This window comes from Tamandua tetradactyla, chromosome 5 (genome assembly GCF_023851605.1).
Source record: "Tamandua tetradactyla isolate mTamTet1 chromosome 5, mTamTet1.pri, whole genome shotgun sequence".
Taxonomy (NCBI): Eukaryota; Metazoa; Chordata; class Mammalia; order Pilosa; family Myrmecophagidae; genus Tamandua; species Tamandua tetradactyla.
The window spans coordinates 20,996,291-21,023,678 of record NC_135331.1 but is presented as its reverse complement, the minus strand read 5'-3'; the positions used below and the strand labels follow the sequence as shown (position 1 = coordinate 21,023,678).

General features: G+C 41.5%; 1 protein-coding gene across 6 annotated transcripts in view; it reads left to right on the top strand.

The window, feature by feature from the left end:
* Positions 1-23,774, top strand: part of SPPL3 (signal peptide peptidase like 3) — a 216,691-nt gene extending 192,917 nt beyond the window's left edge. For 4 of the 6 annotated variants that reach the window (XM_077160040.1, XM_077160044.1, XM_077160042.1 and 1 more), the window contains exons 7-12: positions 11,346-11,452; positions 11,940-12,103; positions 12,799-12,998; positions 14,171-14,280; positions 14,966-15,031; positions 16,887-23,774. In XM_077160040.1, coding sequence (XP_077016155.1) covers positions 11,346-11,452; positions 11,940-12,103; positions 12,799-12,998; positions 14,171-14,280; positions 14,966-15,031; positions 16,887-16,922 — 683 coding nt within the window. In that variant the 3' untranslated portion in view covers positions 16,923-23,774. Of the gene's footprint in view, positions 1-11,345; positions 11,453-11,939; positions 12,104-12,798; positions 12,999-14,170; positions 14,281-14,965; positions 16,786-16,886 lie in introns of those variants that run through there. The other 2 variants (XM_077160041.1, XM_077160043.1) reach the window with 2 other exon arrangements.
* Positions 23,775-27,388: the final 3,614 nt, after the last annotated feature.

The following is a 27,388-nucleotide window of genomic DNA, read 5'->3' as shown; positions in this document are numbered from 1 at the left end:
AACTGCTTTTTGGCAATAGCAATGAAGAATAAATGGAAAAAGATAAAAAGTTAATAAACACTTGTTACATTATACAATTTAAAAAGTTGAAAAAAGTTAATAAACAAATTTTTTAAAGAATTTTTAAATATTATAAGTAGGAAAGGACACACATCAAAGTTGCTAGTGTGCAGTGGCATGACCAAGGTCTGCAGTAACAATAAAGAGTGAGTAATGCCCCAAAATGGTTACAAATTGAGTATACATGACGAAAGACTGTAATAAGATGAAAATGAACCCAGTTTCTTGTTTGGAAGATTAGGGATAGAATGGCATTGTGTGGCGTCATGAAAAGTCCTGTCACTAAGCAGTTCTTTACTTTCCATGTTTAGTTTAGACCCAGGTGGAGTGGAATTAGCATCAGATGAGTGACAAGCAAGTGGATGATCTTTAAAGGCACCTGCAAATTTAGGATTTGCAGTGATTCTGTAGTCAATTAAATAATTACCTGCATGTGCATTTAAATTTAACCTGAGGACCCAACACTTTTTCTTCTTTGTCCAGTTTGCTTCATTATATATGTACTTTATTTCTTCCTTTGCTCCCTTGATGCTTTGCATACCAAGTATTTGCCTATAAGCTCATGAACAAATCACCTCTTGCTGCCCTACTGCCACCACCACCCCCGGCCATACACAGACATGTTCCTTACCTGGTCCCTGGTCATCAGTTCCCAGCCTCTGCCCATTGGGCTTTCTACCCACTAATGGCCATTGTTCCTCAAGCCAGCTGAGCTTATCCCTGTTGATACACTGTTTGTTGATTAACAACACAGCTGAACTTCATTTCCTAAAGTTAATTAAAATGTGAAATCTCATCCTTTAAGAAATGGGAGCCAGTTCATTGTATTTTGGGCTTTAGGTATGGCTCTTAATTACTTAAACATTGTGGCTTTCTCTTTCCTGCTAAAGGTGACTGTGAGTCTGTATGCCAGTTAATTCCACCTAGTCATCCCCCTATGCATCTGTGAATGCTTTAATCCTTTGCAAGGCCTAATTGATCCTAATTAGTTAATATGGTTCATTATGTTTATTTCAAATGGACATCTGATAATATGGATTTTCTTTCTTTCCTTAGAGTAATTTGAAATTAATATAATTTGTCATTCATTCAGGAAGTATTTATTGATTGACTACTCTATCAATTGCTGGGGGACCAGAGAAAAAAATAAGTTGTGGTTTCTGCCCACCAGGAGCACCTTAACAGAATAAGTTCACTGTACATAATAACCACACTATTATAGGATGGATGAATTCATTGAGAAATATTCAAGGTTCTGTGTCATCACAAAGAAGGAATAGTTTATTCTGGTTAGATCAGGAAAGACTCATTGAACAAGGGCTTTATGGCAGGGCCTTCTGTGCTTCTGAAAGCACGTAGTTAATGTTGGGAAGTGCATTAGTTTCCACCCATAAGGTGGTTTAAAACAACAAAAGTTTATTTTCTTACAATTCAGGAAGCCAGAAGTCAAAATCCAGGGGTTGGCAAGGTTGGTTCCTTTTGGAGGCTCTAAGGGAGAATCTTTGTTTCATGCCTCTCTCCTAACTTCAGTTGGTTAGCATCTGTTTTAGATGCTTTAGATTCTGGTTAGCTGCCAGAATGCAATGTACCAGAAATAGAATGGCTTTTAAAAAAGGAATGGCATTTTAAAAGGGAATTTATTAAATTGCAGGCTTACAGTTCTAAGATTATGAAAATGTCCAAATAAAGGTACCTTAACTCCAAAGAAAGGGCCGATGAAGTTTAGGGTTTCTTTCTCAACTGGGAGGGCATATGGCAACATCTGCTAGCCTTATCATTTCATAGGGCTTCCCTGGGGGCATTTTCCTTTTCCATCTCTAGAGATCTTTGGCTCTGTGGGCTCTGTTGGCTCTAAAGCTTTCTCCAAAAATGGTTCCCTGTTAAAGGGCTCCAGTAAGCAACCCCACCTTGAATGAGTGGAGACACATCTCCATGGAAACCATCCAATCAAAAGTTGCCACTCACACACACCGTGGCACCTCCCTCCTGCTCACCTCCCCTGCCTCCTCTCCAGCCACCCCTGCCAGCACCATGCTCCGGAAAGCGCTGCTTTTCTCTGCCCTGTTTGCCCTGGCTGTGGCTTTCCCCACCCCAGCCACAGATTTCTGTCCTGATGATGGTGTCGGTTCTAGTTTGCTAGCTGCTGGAATGCAATATAACAGAAATGGAATGGCTTTTGTGCAGGTTTGAAAGGATGTATGTACCCTCGAAAAGCCATGTTTGAAACTTAGTCCCATTTTGTAAAAGCAGCCATTTCTTCTAATCCCTATTCAGCATTGTATGTTTGAAACTGTAATCAGATCATTCCTCTGGAGATATGATTCAATCAAGAGTGGTTGTTAAACTGGAGACAGGCCTCCACCCATTTGGGTGGGTCTTGATTAGTTTCTGGAGTCCTATAAAAGAGGAAACATTTTGGAGAATGAAGGAGATTCAGAGAGAGCAGAGAATGCTGCAGCACCACAAAGCAGAGAGTCCATCAGCCAGCGCTTTGGAGATGAAGAAGGAAAACGCCTCCCAGGGAGCTTCATGAAACAGGAAGCCAGGAGAGAAAGCTAGCAGATGACACTGTGTTCACCATTTGCCCTTCCAACCAAAAGAGAAACCGTGACTGTTGTGTTCACCATGTGCCTTCTCACTTGAGAAAGAAACCCTGAACTTCATCGGTTTCTTGAACCAAGGTATCTTCCTGCATGCCTTTGATTGGACATTTCTATAGACTTCTTTTGATTGGGACATTTTCTCGGCCTTAGAATTGTACTAGCAATTTATTAAATTCCCCTTTTTAAAAGCCATTCTGTTTCTGGTATATTACATTCCAACAGCTAGCAAACTAGAACAGATTTTGGTACCAGACAATGGGATGCTGCTGCTGTGGTTTGCAAACACCAGACATGTTGGAATGGCTTTTTAAATGGATAAGGGGAAGATTCTAGAAGAGTTGTGAGAGGTTTGATAGAGAAGGCCTAGAATGCTTTGAAGAGACTGTTGGTAGAAATGTGGACTCTATAAAGACACTTCTGATAAAGCCTTAGACAGAAATGAGGTATGTTATTATAGACTAGAAGGAAGACGAGCCTTGTTTTAAAATTGCAGATAATCTGGCAAAGTTGATAGTAGCTTTGGCTGGAAGGCAGATTTTAAAAGCCATGAACTTGGATATTTAGCAGAAGAGATCACCAAATTAAATGTGGAAAGTGCAGCTTGGTTTTTCCTTGCAACTTATAGTGAAATGTGACAGGAAAGAGATAAGCTGAAAACTGAACTCCTGGGTACAAAGAAACCAGAAATTGAAGTTTTGGAAAGTTCTGGGCCTCCAGAAAGGGAGACTCCAAGTAATCGTGCTCCACATGAGGTCTTGGCCAAATGTGAAACCAGCCAGCCATTTCAGAGAAAGCCAGGACTAGACATGGAGTTATCCAGGAAGCATTTGTGGAAACTCCTTATGTCTGATGGGCATGATCCAAGGCTACTGCATAGAAAGCCAATGAGAGAGCTGTGGAACCTGTATAAACAGAGCCTCTGCCAGTCTGAACTGAGGGGTTCAGAGAAGGGACACATTGGAGGAAAAATAACTTCAGAGACAAAACCATGGAGGCCAGAGTCTGAAGTCAAGAAGCCTTGGGCTAAGAGAGTGAATCCACCCAAGCTCATAGAGAGGATGCGCCTTCCACCTTGTTGCAGTGGAAGAGTCATGCTGCCTCAGGCCTTGGAGAGGGTGAAGCATATTCCTTGGTGTTTAGGGAGAACCTGGCTGCCACCACATGGAAGGGTTGAACATGTGCCCCAGAGATAGCAGAGAGTCTGGGTGCAGCCCCGATCCTTGGAGAGGGTGGAGCCAAGAAAAAGGTGGTCTCCCCAGTATCCCCCAAGGTTGCATTCAGAGAGAGGCAGGCCTCTGCGTAGGCCTTTGGAAAGGGTAGAACTGTTGCTTTCTAAATCCCCAAAGATAAATGACTCTCAGACTTTGAAATCTAATGGTCTTTGCCCTGCGGGTTTTTGAGACTGTACGGATCTGGTGACCCCTGTGTTCCTTCCTCCCTATGGAAATGGGTATATGTACCCTATGACTGTTCCTTCTTTATATATTGGAAGCAAATAACTTGTTCTGAGTTTCACAGGTCCAGAGCCAAAGGATAAATTTGCTGTAGGACAGACCATGCCTGTATCTGACTTTGATAGGGGTTTGTACTGTTTCTAACTTTGTATTTCATTTGTACTGCTACTGAAATGGTTAAAGGATTTCTGATATTGTGATGGAATTAATGTATTTTGTGTATGGGAAAAACATGTCTTTTTTAAGATCCAGAGGGTGGAATGTACAGGTTTGAAAGGATGTATGTACCCTAGAAAAGCCATGTTTGAAACTCAGTCCCATTTTGTAAAAGCAGCCATTTCTTCTAATCTCTATTCGGCATTGTATGTTTGAAACTGTAATTAGATCACCCCCCTGGAGATGTGATTTAATCAAGTATCATTGTTGCGCAGGATTAGGTGGAGGCATGTCTCCACACATTTGGGCAGGTCTTGATTAGTTTCTGGAGTCCTATAAAAGAGGAAACATTTTGGAGAATGAAGGAGATTCAGAGAGAGCAGAGAATGCTGCAGCACCATGAAGCAGAGTCCATCAGCTAGCACTTTGGAGATGAAGAAGGAAAGGGTGGCCTGGGCTCCAGCAGGCTCAGGGGTCCATCCCCTGTGCATGTAGGAGCCTGAACACCCCACAGAGACTCTTAAAGCCTCTAGCTCCTCACCTGCAAGGTAAGCATGACGAAAAACCCAGCCTGGCAGGGCCACCATGAGAATGAGAAAACACAGGGTATGTGTTCTAGTTTGCTAGCTGCCAGAATGCAATACACCAGAAATGGAATGGCTTTTAAAAGGGGAATTTAAGAAGTCGCTAGTTTACAGTTCTAAAGCAGAGAAAATGCCCCGATTAAAACAAGTCTATAGAAATGTCCAATCTAAGGCATCCAGAGAAAGATACCTTGGTTCAAGAAGGCTGATAAAGTTCAGGGTTTCTCTCTCAAGTGAAAAGGCACATGGCGAACACGGTCAGGGTTTCTCTCTCATCTGGCAAGGCACATGGCGAACACAGCATCATCTGCTAGCTTTCTCTCCTGGCTTCCTGTTTCATGAAGCTCCCCAGGAGGCATTTTCCTTCTTTATCTCCAAAAGGTTGCTGGCTGGTGGACTCTGCTTCTCGTGGCTTTGTCATTCTCTGCTCTCTCAGAATCTCTCACTTTCTCCAAAATGTTTCCTCTTTTATAGGATTCCAGTAAACTAATCAAGACCCACCCGAATGGGTGGAGATACGTTTCCACCTAATCCAGTTTAACAACCACTCTTGATTGAATTACATCTGCAGGGAGATGACCTGATTATAGTTTCAAACATACAGTACTGAATAGGGATTAGAAGAAAGGTTGCCTTTACAAAATGGGATTAAGATTAAAACATGGCTTTTCTAGGGTGCTTCCATCCTTTCAAACCAGCACAATGTCAGCCACCCCCAGCATGGAGGACAAAGTCACTGAGGCCACAGATTTCTTTCCTGATGTGCAGTTACTTCCAGCTCTGAGGACGAAGCCACTGAGGCCAGAGTCAACTGTTGAAGAGCCTCTGAAGAACAGCTTGGAGTTTGATTTTTTTCCTGATGTGCAGTCCTCCACTTCCAGCTCTGAGGACAGAGCCTCTGAGGCCACAAAGTCCACCACTGAATATCCTCTGAAGAACACAATGGATTTTGATGATTTTTTTTTTAAGGGCATGAAGTTAGAGGAAAGGGAGATTTCTCTTAGGTGTGGTTACTATCACTCTGCTGCCTGCCACTTTTTAAGATGATTCTAAGTTTCAGAAAAAGCCTACCACTACACTATTATGGATTGCATGAAACCAGTGAAATATGAGATGGGTTCCCAGCCAAAGGGAAACATAGCATGGCATTAATTCTGGGGTGGAAGGACTTGAATATATAAATTTGGGAAAGAACAGTTCTTAAACACGTTGCATTTCTTGTCAGCTCAGTATATCTTCCTTTCAACTGAAATTAAAACTAATTTTTTAGAGCAGCAATAGGTTTACAGAAAAATTATGCAGAAAGTACAGAGCTCCCATATGTCTACCTCCCACCTCCAGAGTTTTCTCTTAGTGTGGTACATTTGTTAAAATGATGAACTAATATAATTATATGAGGGTTCACTGTTGTAGAAGTCTATGGGGTTTTTTCTTTTGTTGTGGTACCATAAACGCACCATAAAATTTCCCATTTTACCTACTTAAAAAAAAAAGTTACCTCCCACAGTTGGGTGGGTCACATCTCCATGGAAACAATCAAAAAGATCCTACCAGCAGTACTGAATGAGGATTAAAGAACATGGCTTTTCTGGGGTACATGGCAGTTTCAAACCAGCACAGCATCAATTTAACGTTGCTTGACTTGTAGACAGATCACTCCAGTCTCTACTTCTGTTGTCACAGAACCCTCTTCCCTGAATATCTGTCTGTGACTGAATCTCCCTCTTTCTTTCTCTGGTAAAGACACCAGTTATTGTATTTAGTTTTCATCCTAATCCATAATGAACTCATCTTATTAAATAATTAATCTGCAAAGAGCCTGTTTCCAAATAAGGCCACATTCTGAGGTTCTAGAGGGACATGAATTTGGGGACAGGGCACTGTTCAATCCAGTATGAGAGGTATAATTCTGTTTGAGTGGCTAGAGACCAGAACAGCAGAAAAAGCACGTTAGTACCCATGGAGAATGCCCTTCTGTCTACCTACCAGTTCCTGGCCAAGGAGTTAAGACATTCATCCCACTACAGCGAGAACATACAAAATTTGTAAGCAGCTATGTGAACTAATCAGAAAAATGGAGGAAGAGAGCTGAAGGCTAGAAGAGACTGTTTATCTGCTAGGTAACCCTGTGGATGTAGCAGTGAACCCGGACCCTTAAGGAGCTTACTTTTTTTTTTTTTTAACTTTTTTAATTGTATAACCTAACATATATACAAAGCAAAGAAAGGAAAAATCAATAGTTTTCAAAGCACTCTTCAACAACTAATTACAGGACAGATCCCAGAGCTTGTCATGGGCTTCCATAACATCATCTCAGATTTTTCCTTCCACTTGCTCCAAAATATAGAAGGCTAGAAGGAATATTTTTTTATCATCCCAATTGACTTTTTTTTTCTTCTTTGTGAAAAATAACATACATACAAAAAAGCAGTAAATTTCAAAGCACAGCACAACAATTAGTTGTAGAACAGATTTCAGGGTTTGGTATGGATTACAATTCCACAATTTTAGGTTTTTACTTCTCGCTGCTCTAATAAAATACTAGAGACTAAAAGAAATATCAATTTAATGATGCAGCAGTCATATTTGTTTGTTAAACCCTACCTTCTCTGTATAACTCCACCATCACCTTTGATCATTCTGTCCTGCTCTTTAGGGGTATTTGGGCACTTCCCATTCTAACTTTTTCATGTTGGAAGGGGCTATCAATAATATGGGATAGGGAGATGGAACTAGCTGATACTCTGAAGAGGCTGGGCCCTCTAGGTTTTAGGATTTATGTGGTCCAGGAACCCATCTGGAAGTTGTAGGTCTCTGGAAAGTTACCCTAGTGATGGGACCTTTGTAGAATCTTTTATATTGCCCTAGGTATTCTTTAGGACTGGCTGTAATGGTTTTGGTTGAGGGTTGGCAGGTTTGGTAGGTAGCAGTATCTAACTGAAGGTTGCCTAAGAGTGACCTCCAGAGTAGCCTCCTGACTCTATTTGAACTCTCTCAGCCACTGATAATTTAATAGTTAATACTTCTTTTTCCCCTTTTGGTCAGGTTGGCCTTGTTGATCCCACAGTGCCAGGGGCATACTCATCCCTGGGAGTCATCTCCCATGCTGCCAGAGACTTTCACGAACCTTGAATGTCATGTGCCACGTTGGGAGGAGGGCACTGATTTCACTTACAGAGTTGGGCTTAGAGATCAAGGAGCTTACATTGTAGTTTAGGGGTTAAAGGGAGAGACAGATGTTGAAAAGTTCAAGGGAAGAAAAAAATAAGGCAAAGATGGGAAGGATGTACATTTTTTAGGAAAGGCCAATTGTCATTGAAAAGTTAACACTTGAATAAAGACCTTAGCTGAAGGAATTATCCATATGGATATTTGTGATAAGATTGTTGGAGACAAAGGGTACAGTAAGCACAAGAGCTCTGAAACAAGAACATGCCTGGCATACTGGAGGTGCAGCAAAGAGGCTAGGATACCTGGCTCAAGGGAAGTAATAGGAAATGGTCTAAAGGTAATAGGTAGTCAGCCCTTATGGACCACTGTAAGGACTTTGACTTCTACTCTGTGTGAAATGAGAAGTTGTTTAAAAGTTTTCACAAGGGACCAGGAAAACCAGAATTCTATGTTAAGAAAATCATTCATTATATCTGTTACGTGGAGAAGAGACTGTAGGGGGCAAGATGGAGGCAGAAAGTCCATGTAAGAGATTTTTGCAGCAATCCAGGCAAGAGATGAAAATGGCTTGTGCCAGACTGGGTGTAGGAGAAAGAGAGGCGTCAAAAATGACTTCACCGATTTGTGGTCTGAACAACTGGAAGAATAGGAAAAAATGTACCAAGAGGGACTCAATTTAGAGAAAAGTTGAATTTGGGCTCAATGATAAAATTGAGATGCCTATTAAATATGTCACTTAAGCCTAAGATGTGTGAGTCAGGAATTCAAAGAAGAGTTACAGGCATAAAAATGTGTAATTATTAGCATATAAAATAGTCCTTAAAGCCTTGAGACTGCATGAGATTACCAAGAGAGTAAACGGAGGTCAAAGAAGAGATCTGAGGACAAGCCCAAGGAGGTCCAGCAGTTGAGAAAGAGCTACAGAGGAGTCTTAAAGAGAAGTGGCCAAACACAACAAGCAAACTCACCACCCTCCCCCCGTCTACGTGGGACAGGACTCTCAGGGGTGTGGACCTCCCTGGCAACATGGGACAGAAATCCTAGAATGAGGCTGAGACTCGGCATCGAGGGATAGAGAAAAACTCTAGAATGAGCTGAGACTCAACATCAAGGGATTGAGAAAAACTCTAGAATGAGCTGAGTCCCAGCATCAAGGGATTGAGAAAACTTTCTCAACTGAAAGGGGGAAAAGTGAAATGAGACAAAGTGTCAGTGGTTGAGAGATTCCAAACAGAGTCGAGAGGTTATCCTGGAGGTTATTCTTATGCATTAAGTAGATATCACCTTGTTATTCAAGATGTAATGGAGAGACTGGAGGGAACTACCTGAAAATGTGGAGCTGTGTCCCAGTAGCCATGTTTCTTGATGATGACTGTATAATGATATAACTTTCACAATGTGATTGTGAAAACCTTGTGTCTGATGCTCCTTTTATCTACCTTATCAACAGACGAGTAGAACACATGGAATAACAATAAATAATAGGGGGAACAAATGTTAAAATAAATTTAGTTTGAAATGCTAGTGATCAATGAAAGGGAGGGGTAAGGGGTATGGTATGTATAATTTTTTTTCTGTTTTCGTTTTATTTTTCTGTTGTCTTTTAGTTTCTTTTTCTGAATTGATGCAAATGTTCTAAGAAATAAATATGCAACTATGTGATGATATTCTGAATTACTAATTATATATATAGAACGGAATATGTTGAGAATGTTTGTTTCTTTCTTGTAATATATATTTTTTTAATTTAAAAATTAATAAAAAAAAAAAGAAGAAGAAGAAATGGCCAGTGAGATGAGAGGGAAAAGGAAAGTATCCTGAAAACCAAGTGGGGAAGTGTCTCCAGAAGGGAGCCATCAGCTTAGGTTAGTTGCTGCATATAAGTCAGGTGAATTGAGGAGAGAGATAACTGGGTTTAGCAATAAGAACAATCTTTGGTAACCCTGAACCATGGTTCAGTGGAGTAACAGTTAGAAAGCCTTCTTAGAGTGGGCATGAGAGAGAATGGCTTGAATTTTTATTCCATGTGTTCTACTCGTCTGTTGATAAGGTAGTAAAAGGAGCATCAGACACAAGGTTTTCACAATCATCATCAAGAAACATGGCTACTGGGACACAGCTACACATTTTCAGGCAGTTCCCTCCAGTCTCTCCATTACATCTTGAATAACAAGGTGATACCTACTTAATGCATAACTTAATGCATAACTTCCAATTGTGAGAGAGGGAAAAGCCAAGCACTGCTGAAGGGAAGCACCAGAAAAATCCATAAAGTCGGACATTCTGTAGACGAATGGCTCCAGTCTCAAAAGCCATTAAAAAAAGAGACTGCCAGATTGAAAAATATTTAAAAGACATACACAGATATGCAGGTCCTGGATCAGATACAGACTTAGCTGGCTTATAAACCATCTGTAAAAGACATGTTGAGCTCTGTTGGGGAAAATTGATCAAATGATGTGAAAACTCATTGAAATGGAATCTGGAAATTGTTGGCCAAAAATAGCAATTTGTTTAAAAAATACATATACAGAAATTCTGGGGAGACCTTTAATAGTGGTAATTTCTGGATGGTGGCAATATAAATTCTTAATAATTTTGCTTATCTGTATTTTCTAGTTTTCTACAGTATACTTACTGCTTTTATAGTAAGATTTAAAACCTAAAGAAAATGTGAAGGAAAGGGAATTGAGGTTTTTTCTGTTTGTTTTGATTTTGTGGGGGAGGTTTGATTTTAAGATCAGTATTATATAGCATGCTTGTATGTTGATGGGGGAAAATCCAGTAGAGACAGAAAATTGCTGAAATAACATCCATGAGTCAACAAAAGGGGATGCTGTCTAGGGTGTGAGTTAACTTTAAAGAGCAAGGACAATTCATCAATAGTATTGGGGTGGGGAGAGAGGCAATAAACAAGAAGTAGGATATCCCCAGCATAGCCCAGCCATAGGGCAGATGAGCTGTTCTTTGACATTTAGGCTGGTGGATATTAGCATGTGGGAGAGGAGTTGGGGGTGACTTTTACCAGGTTCATTCCTTTCTGAATAAGTTAAGAAGGTCAAAATAGAGAACCTCCTGGATCTTAGTTGAATTCTGTAGCATAAGGAAAAGGTATCTCCCCAAATACCTTCAAGTCAGCATGGACTGAAGTGGGCCTTTTGCACCAGTGGGGTATAAATGTCTTAAACTGGCACTTAGGGCTGCATGATTTTTGAGGGGACTTGCAAACTTTATTACATTTTTAAGCTGAGTTGCTTGTGGAAAGAGGCTGTGCCTGTGTTCCACACCCTGACCGCTACATGCCGTCTTCTCCCCAGCTTTGGCCATGGGTCTCTGTGTCGCCATGATCGCCTTCGTCCGCCTGCCAAGCCTCAAGGTCTCCTGCCTTCTTCTCTCAGGACTTCTAATCTACGATGTCTTTTGGGTAAGTGTGTATTTCCCCCCTGCTCTCCTTTGTGTTTTAACTGGAACATTCATCCTAAAAATTGTTATCCGTATGTATCTAAAATCTGGGCTGCCAGACTCCCATGAAAAGAGCACTCGCTTTGCTCCTGAATAGCACTTGTTCGTATGTCTACAGGCAGCTGCTTGAGCCTTTTGTTTGCTGAGATGTTATAATAGGTAGTATGTGTTTGGCTTATGGTGAAAGAGGTAGCAGGCAGGCAAAGTTCCCTGCCATGAGAGAACACGGAGTTATACCATAAGAGATTAATCTTTGGGTGTAGAGAGAGGTTCAGAAGTCTGCAAGTACACACAGAGAACAGGGATTTTCTTCCTTCTCAAAGCATGCACTCACAAAAGCATTCATGTCACAGTATTCCAAGACTCAGCTCTTAAGAATAAAGAGTGCTGATACTGAAAGCAGGTTGTTCTCAGCTCCCTCTGTTAAAGGCATCTCTCCAACTTGGCAGGTGTTTTTCTCAGCCTACATCTTCAATAGCAATGTCATGGTGAAGGTGGCCACACAGCCGGCTGACAATCCCCTTGACGTTCTATCCCGGAAGCTCCACCTGGGGCCCAACGTTGGGCGTGATGTTCCTCGCCTGTCTCTGCCCGGAAAACTGGTCTTTCCAAGGTAGGACTGGTATGTTGGGCCTCAGCCTGTGAGAGATCACTCTGCCTTCCTGGACCTCTCTGTCCTTGCCTTGATTAGTCTTTTGTCTTCAGCACTCCTATCCTAACATGGAAAAGAGTTGTGTCATTATCTCCGTTTTGCAAATGAGGAAAAGAATACTGACATAACTCACAAAGATTTTTCCTAAGTAATACCAGTGCTGCTTTTTTATTTTTGATCTTATACAACCCTACGTCACTGCCATTATCTCATTTTTTTTCCATTATCACATTTTTAAAGTAACTGGAGGTAATTAACAGGAGAATCTAAATTTCTTTTTTTACACTTCTTAGACATTTGTGAAAATGTCTAAAATGATATAGTTTCTGGTATGAAAAATTATATATGGTGCTTTAATTTCCTGTCTGGTCGCCGTCAGTGAGTGTGGCACCAGTGACAAGTTGCCTCACATTTCTAGGGGAGGGAGTACTTAAGCTATCACTTCCATGGTCAGGGGCTCTGTTGGAAACCTGAGGAGCCAGGTTGAAGATCTCCTTTGCTGTTCCTCTTGTGCCTTTCAATCTCTCAACTCTTAAAGATATTGTTTGACCGGTAGAGAGTTTCCATTTACCATTAAGATAAGTTCTTTGACTTCTGAAGGAATAGAAACTGAATTGTAGAGTGTGGTTCCCCTAACATATAAAACTACGTTCCAGCTCCACAGGCAGTCATTTCTCAATGTTGGGCATTGGAGACATTGTGATGCCTGGCCTCCTGTTGTGCTTTGTCCTTCGTTACGACAACTATAAAAAACAAGCCAGTGGTGACTCCTGTGGTGCCTCCGGACCCGCAAACATTTCTGGACGCATGCAGAAGGTCTCCTACTTTCATTGCACCCTCATTGGATACTTTGTAGGTAAGAGCGAACCAAAGAGACTGCATCTGATCCCCTCTCTGGCTGTCCTCCAACCCCTTGGATTTAAATCAGGTCGTCTAGGCCCAGATGTTGGATGGGAGGTGATCAGTACCTCTGGTTGCAGTACAGACAACTAGAAAGTAACCCTAATGGCCCATGAGATGATAAACGCTCTCTATACTGGAAAGGCTTGGTTCCCTGTCCAATAGTACATCTGAAAAACATTGTAGAAAAAGCCTGATCAGTGCTCAAAGCCAAGACACAGATCATGAATCAGTTTGTGTGCTTAAATCATTAGGTTTGATTTAAGAAATGTCATGTTTAGTTCCTACTTTGTTAAATAGATATTTACTTTAAACTTACTCTAACAATTCTGTTATCTCCCACGGAGGACTCTCCCATTTCTCTGTAGCCAGCTCACTTACAGGCAGAGAGGAAGAGAGAATTGTAATTGATCTAGGAATAGGAAGAGTAACCTATCTGTACATGTGACAGCTACAGCAAAATGAGTGGAGAGAAGCTCCTTCTCTCTCCGTCTTGCTTCCTGCTTACATCAGCAGTTTCTTATGTCTGACTTCACTGAAAGGGGCAAGACAGAGGCAGTATTATCTCCTCTGGACAGATGAAGAGGCTGAGGCTTACAGAGGTACTTCTGAAATGCCTTAACCAGGGCTACATCATGGCTATCATCAGTATCAGAATTGGAACTTGAACCCAGGTCTTTTTTTTTTTTTCTTTTATATGAAATATGGTAGGGATCACACTTCATTCTTTCTCCATGTGACTACCCTATTATTCCAGCACCATTTGTTGAATTGGGTGGCGGGAGATGGGTACGGAGTACATGGGCCAGGAATCAAAGAACCCAGGTCTTTGGTCTCCAAGTCCAACATCACATACCACAGGAGGCAAAGGGAGGCCAGGCACATTCAGGGCTAAGTGTAGTAAGGGATTGAACCTAGGAACAAGGAGTGGGACTTGGGCCAATCATGGGTCCTAAGAGTTCCAAGCTTTTTAAAGCTGTGCTCAAACTGGGTTTCACACCCTAACCATTGGATGGAATATATCACATTAGATTCGTACCATCTCAAGACTTTGCCAAGAAGCAGTCAGGTTCTCATGTCTTCACTGGCCTCTTGGAGTTACTCATGATTATTTCTCTCTCTTCATAGGTCTGCTAACTGCTACTGTGGCATCTCGTATTCATCGAGCAGCCCAGCCTGCCCTTCTCTATTTGGTGCCATTTACCTTATTGCCACTCCTCACAATGGCCTATTTAAAGGTGAGAGAAGCAGTTATAAACCTGTGCAAGCAATAACTTAGCATTAACCCTGTGCTTGGATATTTATTTTCCTTGCTGGGAAAGATCCCAGGCTCTTGCTTTTGACAGTATTTTTCTGTTTGCTAACCTGGCATTAGCAGTCTCTTCCAGATTCTTGCTTGTTGCTGGCAGAAAATGCTAATGAGTTAGATGAGTATACCACCTTGGATTATTAATTAACACTTCTAAAGAACTTCAGCTTTGGAGACTTCCTGTTTCTCTTAAAAGCAACTCCCTATTGCCATATAACAGTTTTTTAATACTTTGCATTAAAGTTTAGAAATAACCAAGAAATACTTAATAGTATTGAGTCAATATGTGATATAAATTAGACTGAGAGAGAACATTATAATATTTATAAGATGTATATCATCCCCATTTTACAGATAAGGAAACAGAGACACCAAGGTTAATGAAGTAACCTAGATCATATGACTCATCAATGATAGAACTTACATCAGGGTGGCGTTGGTAAAAGCCCTTTTTTGCTCAAGGGGCCTCAGAGCTTCTCGTCTAGTGATTTGTAAGACTGATTTGACTGCCCATTGACCTTCCACAGAAGCCATCTGATCTGAGATTGGGATTCAGAAAAGATTTGTAGAGGTGTGTGCCTCGTGTGCAAATCTGTAATGTTCCTTCTTTCTAGGGTGACCTACGGCGGATGTGGTCCGAACCATTCCACTCCAAGTCCAGCAGCTCCCGATTCCTGGAAGTATGATGCATCATACAGAAAGTGACCAGAATGGCCATCTTAGTCCCTTTCTCTCAACGCGTGGTTTTGTTTCCTCTTAGAGCTGGCCTGGTACTCAGAGCTTAAGGAACTGACGTGTGACTGGATCTCACATTTAAGCGGGCTTGTTTGAGAGGGAGAAGTGCTGGAACCCTGTTTGGTTCCTTCTCTTCCTGTGGTTGTAGAGATGGAGCCCCTCCCTAAAGTGACAGGCCCCTCCCCAGCACTCCTTCCTCCCTCCTGTTTTTATGGACCTGCAGCAAACGGTTACCTTATGGGGGAGATGGAGAGTTGACTATTTAAAAAACTGAAAACGGCAAGGAGTCGTTTTAGAACTTTTGAACACTAAAAGAATGAAAATAATTAGCAAACCCAAGTTTCTTCAGTGAACCCTCAAGAACTTTGGGACCAGTTTCCTTTGGGGGACTCAGTTTCAGAGAACTGAGACAGAAGCTCTTCTGTCATTATATTCTTTTTTCCTTTTTTTGGATATATTAAATATTTTCTGTGGTGTGAAGTGACTTATTAAATCCACAGACATTGAGTGACTTCTTACAACATACACATAAGAATTTGTTGTAATGAGTTCATGTCCACCCAGATGTCATGTTGGCAGTGAACAAGGGCACGGTTTTTATACATACATACATTCATACACACACACACACACACAAATACATATAGCTATATATAAATAAACAAAAATTAAAACCTGCTAAAATCATGCTGTATAGCAGACAGGGGCTTGCTGTAATTTTTAGCATGTAGAGCAGTTTACTATGGCTTCCTTGTTGTATATGGATAAGCTGCTGTGTTTCTCCTTCACAACTGAACCTGCAGTTAAAAACCAGTGTAGTATTTGTACTTATATACTCATGGACTGTAGGGGACTCTTATTTGGTTTTGATCAGTATAGCAAACTAGGGAGGAAAAAGTTAAAGCTTTTTGCCCTGTTTTATCTTTTTACAGGCTTCTCCCTTGCAGGTTTTTTAGTAGTTCCTCAAACCAATGCATGTATTATAGCAGCAGGTGTCTTTGTGCTTTCTGATCATAGTAATGTACTACTTGTAAATACATTTTTCTATTTTCTATTTTTTTGTATTTTTGGTTTTTTTTGTTTTTTGTTTTTGCATTTTGTTTCATTGGTGTGCTGTATTTTCCATGGCCTCACTCCTTTAAAAAAAAGGAAAACAACACAACTCTGACCATGCTGTTGTGATTGTGGTCCTGGTATATCTGCAGTGATAGCTGCTATTGGGGACAAATGTCAAATGACCCTCTGACATAGGCCCTGAATTCCAGGAATTGGGGGAAAAAATAGGCTCCTCTGTCCCCTAGAATCTGTGTGCCAAGGTCTTTGCTGGAGAAGGTCCAGCGTTCTGGTAGTAACTGTGAGTAATGTCTACTTGTCTTTCTTTAAGTAGCCCCAAGCCTGATAAGTTATTCAGAGGCCAAGAGAGCCTGGCACTCGCCTGAGAATATCCAGTGGCCAAAATGGGAGAAAGGCCCATGTGGGCCACCTCCCTGAAGTAAGTGCCCTGACTTGACTTGACCTGTGTAATAAACTGAGGTGTTGTTATTTCTACTGCTCAGAGCCCCTGTGGACAGAGCTCACAGAGGTAGTGCACATTGTGTTGTCAATGGAGTGGGAAGCGATTGGGATTGTTGGATTCCTCTGTTGTTGTCTTCAAATCCTGCTGAGGGTTTTTTGTTTTGTTTTTTGGGTTTTTTTTTTTTTAAATAAATGACTCCTTTCTAGCCTTTGTCACATTATCTATCTTCACTTTTAGTTGCTGATACCAAACAGTCACTTCCTACCTGTTCTGCTTTGTTTCAGAAGACAGGAAGACCTGCACCTCTGGGTTATTCGTAAGGATGTCAAAGAATTAAAGCTTCTGTTGTCTACAGAACTCAGAACAGCCTCTGGATTTGGGGATGCAAATGGCTAATTAAATGGGGGAATAGGGGTGGAGATGGGGTTCAAAATGACTCATTAATCGCAAGAGCTTTAGTGGTTAGAAATAACCATTTTCCTGACAATTTTAATTTTTCTAGCCTTCCCCCCCCCAATAAGAAATTAAATCTCAAACAGAATGAATGTGATTTTTTGTTATATTCCCTTCTGGGTAGTTTTGGGGAGAAACCCTACACGTGACTTCTGAAAGTAACTTAGATTCCAGTTGCTTGTCTTTTCAAAGCCCTTAAAAATACCCCTTAAAAACTTTGACAGAAGATCTGCAAATATTTGTCTTATTCTAAATTAACTACAGTAGGTACACTTGAATTGTACCCAGTTCTGGAAGTAGAGCTGTTTTGATGGGGAAGTGTGGTGGGGGTGGTATTAAAGCAAATGCTTCAGATTTTTCTTATAGTCCCCCTCCCTTTCCGTTCCTCTCCACCAGCTCAGAAGACTTACATCCTCCTCTTTTCTGGTGTCTCGGATATGTGGGTTTGGGGGTTGCGATTTTCTATCTAGGAAGTATTTTCCATTAGTCATAGCATGTTTTTCTGTTTTCAGCATGGATCCCCTTCCTTCCTCACTGATCTGAGGCTCTTTTTCCACCAAAAGAGACTCTGCATGTTCAAACTCTCAATAATAGTAATATTCTTTTTTCTAATTTGAAGTGATGAAGATAGAATAACAGAGTTTACCCAGAGCCCAGCATATTGTATTATTTTATTACAGCTTATGCCTTTCTGAATTAACTATCCGCCCTCCTGTTCAAACTGTGGGGACTTGGATGAAGTCCAAGGCTGAATCACAGAATTCAGAGTGATATGAATTACTTTTGTAGCATGTCAATATAAGCCTCAGTTAATCAGCTAAGTTGTTACCCACAAGAAAAACAAAAGTACTAGTTCATCAGGGAGAAGGAAAAGTGTCTCTCTGTTTTGCCAATAAAGTGTTAAAAATAGAATCTGCTGTATCTGCATAGCAGCTCTCACGTTACTGCTCACCAGATCCAGTATTGTATGTAGAAATTTCTGTTTTGTAAAGTCTAACATAAAATTTATGTCAAAGCCTTGTAATGTAGCAGTTTTGTATATACATGAAGTATGTCCGTCAAGAATGTTAGCTGTGCAGTCCTCCTCCACAGACGCGCGAGACCAAGTCCAGGCTCGGAAAGAAACCAGCCCATTCCACCGATGGTCAGCCAAAGCACCCTGGACCTATACAAACTCTCCCCCTCCCTGTCACTAAATCACATTTCTTTGGCAATTTCCAACAATGAAATACTTCAAGAAGAGATAGCTCCTAACACAGATGTCAGACTTGCTATAAGAGTATTTTTTTGAAGTACTACAAATCTAGAAATAGAGCTCAAGCTTCTTCCCTCTTCTGGAATAGATAAGCCAAGTAAGAATTATTTTTTCAATCCAGAAACTATTTTGAATCCTATATAATTTATAGACCACCTTCTATTTGCAAGACTAACTTCTTCAAGCTCAGATTCCTACTTCTCATGTTGGTAGGGCCTCTCCCCAAGCGATACTTTTCCTCCACTCCTTTTGATCACTTAAGCCATAATGTGTTTCCTCCTCAACCTTAACCTTGAAATTTAAAGCACTCTCCATCCATTTGCGGTAACTGAGTCTTGGTTCTCAGTGCCCAAGCTGTTTCAGATACTGAGCCCTGGAGTGAACAAAACCATCACCCTCATCCTTCCTCTCGGGTAGTGCTCTGGCGGCTGCACATGTGGAGAAATGGGCTGACGGCCTTCCCCACACACAGGTCTGCAGTGACTCAGCGCCAAACCCGAGGAGCACACACCTTTCTGTCCATGGCTCTGGGCCTTGCTGTAAGTCACAGAGTTGCAGTTGAGAAGCAGTGCCTGGTAAACCTCTTTTACAGGCCCAGAGGCGCCTAAGGGAAGGGTGGGAAGCATAGTTACAAATGCTCCTTTTTCCTGTGCCAGGAGGGAGAAGCCAGGTAATCCTGATGACACAGGCCTACATGGCAACAGAAAGAAGTGGAAGCCTTTTACAGCACCAAGCGCCCTGTTCTTTAATCACAACACAATATGGATGTATCACTTGGAGCCAAAAGTTACTAAGCACCATCTAAAGGCCCTGCAGGTAGGTTGTGGAAGCTCAGGCAGTGTTTCCTTAGCAATGATCATGTGTGCATTAGGGCTTCCACGTTTAAAATATGTAAAATTCATGGGGCAAACTTCGGCTTAGTTTATGGTCCCTTCAATTTGGATTCTACCTCATCAGTTTCTAAGTCTCAACAAGTCTGGCCTCTTGCTGGGTAGAGCCTACAAAATTTGCCACTGGTTCACAGGTGAACAGAGGCTCTGAGGGCCCAGGAACAGATCAGTATGTGAGCTTTCTCCAGTCTGGAATTCTCACTAGATCAAAAGAAGACAGAAATGAAAACTAGTTAGGGAGAGTAAACAAGACTTGATAGATTGGGCATTAGGAAATCTGCCAAGCAGTGGGCTGTGGGCTTTTGCCTGGTGAGGAATGAAAGGCAGGAAATGGGCGTCCAAAGGACGAAGATGAGAGGGCAGTGAGAATGGTCACTGCCAGCATTCCAGCCTTGGAATTGTCAGTGCCAGTTTGTCTACTAAACAGGAAATCCTAGCGCCAGATCCTCTGCCAAACAGACTGGTCCCTTGCAAATTACCTATCAGCCTTCTAATGAGACATTTTCATTTGACCCACTGGATTTTCCATGATTTTTCAAGTACAGGCAGCTTTATCTAGGCCTGTGTATTTGAAGCTTTCCCACTGGAAGTAGTGAATTTCCTCACACATGCAGTCAGAGTCATGTCTCATTTTCCCAGGTAGATAGTAATGCACACTGGGGCATCTGTACCTGACTGCAGTCTCCTGGTGAGGGTTTGAAGGTGATTTCAAACAAGAAAGTTGAGGACTTTCTAGTTCAGGGAGGAGTAGTCTTGACCTCTAAAATGACAAAACATTCTAGAGATGAATCATGGACTTGCCAGCTTAACAGCTGTTGAAAACACAGTGCTGCCCTCCGCAAGACCGTCTGCAGGCTGGCTGGGGCTGGCAGGGGATGTTTAATGCCAACCAAGAGCCCCACCCATTCAGAAGCTCCACTGAACAGAAGGATGTGTACAGAGAAAAACCCTGTCCTCCCCTGCATGCTCCAGGCTGCCACCACCACCTTCCACATCCCAAGCCCTTCGAACAGCCACAGGTGCACTCCAACCCTGCTTCCCTCCGGGCCAGCATCACTGGATGCTGCCCCGTGAACCTCACTCCTGCCATCTAGCTTTCAGCATGGCCTTCCGCAGCCTTTTTACCACAAGCCTCTCCTGCTACTGCAGAGACTATCAGTGCAATCCCAGGGAAAGAAGACAGTGACCTGGACTCGAGTGGGAGTGGTGGCTGTGACAAGAAGAACTGCCAGATTGGATGGAGAGAGTGACAATTCAAAGAGGACGCCACGTATTTTTGACCTGAACAACTAAGTTCCCGAAACAGGTAAGGAAGAAACAGGAGGAGGAGAATTCTATTTTATCCAGTAGGGTAGTGAAAGCTAAAAAACTTTTAAATTTACCTCTTTTCTGTATATATGTTATATTTCACGATAAAGTATTTTTTAAAAATGAAAAAAAATTTTTAATGTTCCAGTTTGAACATATACACTGTTTCATGATTCAAATAATCACTACACGATTCCTTGTACTACTTCCAGTTTGGAGAAAAAACTGATTCCCCTTCAGTTGTTGAGGTGGGAGGTGGGTATGTGGCACTTTAGTCCAACTCAGTGGATTCTGAATAGATAAAGGGATATGAAGCCTCAGCCAATAAAAGTCTTGACATTTTCTTTTACACACAGAGAGACTGGATACAAAGCTCTGTGCATAAAGCTGGGCATACTAGCTCTTGCGAGTGATGGCTAACTCTGCATAGCTGTGTCCACATCAGTGTGTTCTGGGGTGTCTGAGCAGAATGTTTTGTAGGATAGCTCTGAGGTTACCAAAGCCCCTCTGCTGCCACAGCACCTCTTGAGATGGGGTCCAGCCTGTGTGCCTCACTTCTCATTCAGGTTTAAGGAGAATCCTTTCAGAGCCTTCTCTGAGCCATTCCTGAAGAGGTTAGCTTAGTCCTTAATTTCTTACTACTATTATTTTTACTTTATTTTATTACTACTTTTTTTTTGGCAACTCAGGGGGAACCTAATCCTTGTAACAGAAGCACCAAGTGTCCCAGCACAGAACACAGGTGCCCAGGAGAAGCCCTGAGTTTGCTCTTGGAGTAACTCTTTTGGGAAGGGTTCTGCTTAATAGAGCCTCAACCTTCTGGCTGCTTAAGGCCAGGAGAATCAACCTGAAGCCAGATTCTGGAAATAAACCAATGCCAATGGGTTTTAGTTTTCTACACTTATGATTTTTTTCCCTGTAGTAAATGTTAGCTATCCACTCTTTAGCATCAGTGTACTTTTAAAGTCCTGCCCATTTTGAGGAAACCCTTAACTGCTGTGCTGTGAAGTTATTTTTGTGCCAGTTTTTTGTGGGCCTGTATTAGCAGTTCTCATATCTTAGGAAGAACATGAAAACATTAGGCTCAATGAGTCAAATTCCCTACCTATTTTTAAACAAAGCAGTGATTTTTTTTTAGATACAACACCTAAAGCACAAGCAACAACAACAAAGAAATTATAAATCGAACTTCATCAAAATTATAATTTTTGAGAGGATTGTGGGAAGACAGCGGAGTAGGGAGCTCCAAGACTCAGTCCTTCTACCAGAACAACTATGAAACAGGCAGGAACAGTCTGAAACAACTACTTTGAAATTGCACCAGCCAAAACACTGTACAGCATCCAGGGGAAAGCAAGAGGAAGAGGCTGGCACATTATGATAAAGAACAGTAGTAAATGGCTTTCTCCAGGGTTCCCACTTTTGCAACAGGCTGCCAAAGGGCCCAGCCCCTGGCTAGCTCACTGGTGACCATCAAGCACACCAGTATACACATTATGGGAGCCCAAGAAGAAGAAAGAGAAAGGGATGGAAGGAATATTAAAAGAAATGACAGAAAACGTCAATTTCATAACTTAGCAAAAGACGTGAATATGCACATCCAAGAAGCCCAGAGAACCCAAAACAGGATAAACATGAAGAGAAACACAACCTATCGTATATTGATCACTCTAATGAATGCAAAGAACAAGGCGAGAGATCCAAAAACTGCAAGAGAAATGCAGCATGTTACATGTGAGGAAGATCCAATTAGACTGAGTGCCAATTTCTCATCAGAAACTGGGTTGGCAAGAAGTCAATGGGTTGAAATATTAAAGTGTTGAAAGAAAACAACTGTCAACCAAGAATTTTATATCCAGTGAGGCTTTCTTTAAAAAATGATGGAGATATTAAGAAATGCCCTGATAAACAACAGCTGAGGGAGTTCATCACCACTAAGTCTGCCCTACAAGCAATGCTAAAGCGAGTTCTTCAGCCTGAGAGGAAAGGACAGTATGCTACCTGATTCAACGTGGCATAAAGAAATAAAGACCTGCAGTAAAGGTAAAAATTTGCAGTAAAGGTAACCACTTGAGTAATTATAAAAGGCCACTTTTATTGTACTGTACTGTTTGGTATGTAACTATAAGAACTAATGATAAATCTATGGTTTGGGACCTACAATGTATAAAGGTATAGGTGGTAACAAGTCCAAAAGAATAAGGTGAGGGAACAGAGGGAAATAGGAAATGTATATGTGTATGCTATGGAAGTTAAGTTGGCAGCAAACCAAATATGACATATATTTAGGATGTTAAGTTTTAACCCCATGGTAACCACAAGGAAAACAGATTTTTAAAAAATATATCCAAATAGAAAACATATTGTTGTACCATCCAATATGGTACAACAACAGCAAAATCAAGGAATTGAGGGACAATAAAGGTATTAGATGTATAAAGGCTAGATAGCAAAATGGCAGGAAAAAGTGCATTATCAGTCATGATTTTAAATATAGATAGATTAAACTCTCCAGTCAAAAGGCAGATACTGGCAGAATGGATAAAAAAGCATGACCCAAATATATGTTATCTGCAAGAGACTCAGCTTAAATTCAGAGATACAAGTAGGCTGAAAGTGAAAGGGTGGGAAATATATCATGCAGTAATCAAAAAAAAAAGCTGGGGTAGCTATACTAATATCAGATAAAATAGACTTTAAGTAAAAAACAGGAGGCACAAAGATAGACATATATATATTTAAAAAGGGACAATTCAACAAGATGTAACAATTATAAATATATATGCACCTAACAGCAGAGCCCCAAAATATACAAAGCATATACTGGCAAATTTGAAGGGAGAAACTGACAGTTCTATATTATCTAAGAATAAATCTATCCAAGTATGTAAAGGATTTGTACATAGAAAACTATAAAACACTGCTAAAATAAATCAAAGAAGACCTAAATAAATGGAAGGACATTCCACATTCATGGGTTGAAAGACTAAATATAGTGAAGACGTTCAATCCTACCCAAAACAAATTATAGATTCGATGCAATCCCAATCAAAATCGAAACAGCCTTCTTAGCCAATCATCAAATTCATATGAAAGATCAAGGGGCCACAAATAGATAAAGCCACCTTAACAAAGAAGAATGAAGTTGGAGGAATTACATTCGCCCCCAGCTCAGCTGAACCTCGAGTAAAAGCTGAGGTTGCTGGTTTTCACCCCAGTGCAGAGGGGGCAGGGCTGATGGAAAAGGGAAAAAAAAAAAAAAAAAACTCCTTTTTTTTTTTTTTCAATTAGATCGGCCAAAATACTTGAAAGGGTCTGGGCCCTGAAGGAAAGGAGGGGGCACACAGGACCTAGAGATACACAGAGCAATGTTCCAAGTTAAGCTCTTGAATGGCAAACCTGAGGAATGCGGGTCCTGCTCTGAAAAGGAAGATTTCTTTTTTGTAGCTGTGTTTCTATGGCTTGACTGCTCTTTGGATACAACTGCAAGGCTTCTCAGGCTACAACTGCCCGAAGCAAGGGCAGAATTAAGCTTCTCTGAGAGCTTGTCTGGAGGCTGTGCCTTCCCCCAGGAGAGGGGTAGGGCCCAGCTTAGGTAAAATCCCTCCCTCAAGGAATTCAGACCCTAGGGTCTAGAAAACTGAAGTGATTAAAGCCAGCCTACAACCTCTCCTCTGTCTCAACCACACCCCCCAGGAGGGAGAATGTGCTGAAGTTAAAGGTACCACATCACTTATGCTGGTGGGACCCGCAGGCAGACAAGTACCACACACTGGGAAGGACAAGAAACACAGAGTCTAGAGGCTTCATAGGAAAGTCTTTCAACCTGCTGGGTGTCACCCTCAGGGAAAACTGATGCCGGTGACTCTTTCCTCCTGAGAGGAGGCCAGTTTGGTCTGGAAAAATCTGACCGGGGTCTATAATACCTGAATAGACCCTCCTAAGGTAAGTTAAGTTTTAACCCCATGGTTAAACCCCATACAGGCAGGGCAAGAAACAAGAAAACAAGAACTGAAAAATTCTGATCTGTTAGACAAAACCTCAGCTAGAGGCCTAGAATAAACTGAACTGAATGTCAAAGAACAGACATACAACAAAGTCATCCAGCAAGAAAATCCTAGGTAAAAAAAAAAAAAAGTAAAAACAATCTCCAGAATAAACTAAGGAAATTAAATGCCTAGAAACCAGCAAAAAATAATGAATCACACTAGGAAAATTGAAGATATGGCCCAGTCAAGGGAACAAACCAACAATACAAATGAGGTTCAGCAGTCGAAACAATTAATTCAGAATGTTCAAAAAGACATGGAAAATCTCATCTCATCAAAAATCAAATTAATGGAGAAACGATACAGAAAGCGCCCAAAGCCACAACAGAGATAAAAAAAGACAGCGTACCCCATCCTGGAACGGCTGGCTGGCTGAGAGAAGCAGCTCGGGTGAGATCGCCGAGGCGCGCGGGCCTTACCGGGCGGGGTGGCAAGCGGCCGGAGTTACTCCCTTCCCCCTTCCCGGGCCGGCTGGGAGAATTGGAGAGGCGGTCCCCTGAAACAAAGACGGCTGGCGCCCACACCACGCGCAGCCCCCGGACCAACTGAGAGAATTGGATCGGAAACCCCCAGGCCGCGGAGAACGGTGACGGGTGGGGGAGGCCCCTTCCAAACCCGTGACTCCCGGGGAACGTGCACTCTCTCGGGCGGGCCGCTGCCGCTGGCGCCCTCCCGCCACGCTTGTTGCCCAGGGCCGACTAGGAAATTCGGACGGGCTCTTCCCCTGGCTGCGGCGACCAGCAACCCTCCCTGCGTTCGGACCCCGGGCCGGCTCAAGCCGTTTCGGCTAGCGAATCCCCAGGACGGCGAGAGTTTTCCAAAGTTTAAGGTCCCACAGCACTTTTTACCGGTGGGACCCGCAGACAAACGGGTGCCACGAGCGCCACCTACTGGGCAGGATAAGAAAAACAGAACCCAGAGATTTCACAGAAAAATATTACAACCTTGCTGGGTCCAACACCAAGAGAAATCTGAATAAATGCCCAGACGCCAGCAGCAGAAGATAACTGTCCACGCTCAAAAGATTGAGAATATGGCTCAGTCAAAGGAACAAACCAATAGCTCAAATGAGACACAAGAGCTGAGACAACTAATGCTGAATATACGAACAGAAATGGAAAACCTCTTCAAAAATGAAATCGATAAATTGAGGGAGGACATGAAGAGGACATGGGCTGAACATAAAGAAGAAATAGAAAAACTGAAAAAACAAATCGCAGAACTTATGGAAGTGAAGGATAAAGTAGCAAACATAGAAAAAATAATGGATAGCTACAATGATAGATTTAAAGAGACAGAAGATAGAATTAGTGATTTGGAGGATGGAACATCTGAATTCCAAAAAGAAACAGAAACTATAGGGAAAAGAATGGAAAAATTTGAACAGGGTATCAGGGAACTCAAGGACAATATGAACCGCACAAATATACGTGTTGTGGGTGTCCCAGAAGGAGAAGAGAAGGGAAAAGGAGGAGAAAAACTAATGGAAGAAATTATCACTGAAAATTTCCCAACTCTTATGAAAGACCTAAAATTACAGATCCAAGAAGTGCAGCACACCCCAAAGAGATTAGACCCAAATAGGCGTTCTCCAAGACACTTACTAGTTAGAATGTCAGAGGTCAAAGAGAAAGAGAAGATCTTGAAAGCAGCAAGAGAAAAACAATCCATTACATACAAGGGAAACCCAATAAGATTTTGTGTAGATTTCTCAGCAGAAACCATGGAAGCTAGAAGACAGTGGGATGATATATTTAAAATACTAAAAGAGAAAAACTGCCAACCAAGACTCCTATATCCAGCAAAATTATCCTTCAAAAATGAGGGAGAAATTAAAACATTCTCAGACAAAAAGTCACTGAAAGAATTTGTGACCAAGAGACCAGCTCTGCAAGAAATACTAAAGGGAGCACTAGAGTCAGATACAAAAAGACAGAAGAGAGAGATATGGAAAAGAGTGTAGAAAGAAGGAAAATCAGATATGATATATATAATACAAAAGGCAAAATGTCAGAGGAAAATATTATCCAAACAGTAATAACACTAAATGTCAATGGACTGAATTCCCCAATCAAAAGACATAGATTGGCAGAATGGATTAAAAAACAGGATCCTTCTATATGCTGTCTACAGGAAACACATCTTAGACCCAAAGATAAACATAGGTTGAAAGTGAAAGGTTGGGAAAAGATATTTCATGCAAATAACAACCAGAAAAAAGCAGGAGTGGCTATACTAATATCCAACAAATTAGACTTCAAATGTAAAACAGTTAAAAGAGACAAAGAAGGACACTATATACTAATAAAAGGAACAATTAAACAAGAAGACATAACAATCATAAATATTTACGCACCGAATCAGAATGCCCCAAAATACGTGAGGAATATACTGCAAACATTGAAAAGGGAAATAGACTCATATACCATAATAGTTGGAGACTTCAACTCACCACTCTCATCAAGGGACAGAACATCTAGACAGAGGATCAACAAAGAAATAGAGAATCTGAATATTACTATAAATGAACTAGACTTAATAGACATTTATAGGACATTACATCCCACAACAGCAGGATACACCTTTTTCTCAAGTGCTCATGGATCATTCTCAAAGATAGACCATATGCTGGGTCACAAAGCAAGTCTTAACAAATTTAAAAAGATTGAAATCTTACACAACACTTTCTCGGACCATAAAGGAATGATGTTGGAAATCAATAATAGGCAGAGTGCCAGAAAATTCACAAATACGTGGAGGCTCAACAACACACTCCTAAACAACGACTGGGTCAAAGAAGAAATTGCAAGGGAATTTAGCAAATACCTCGA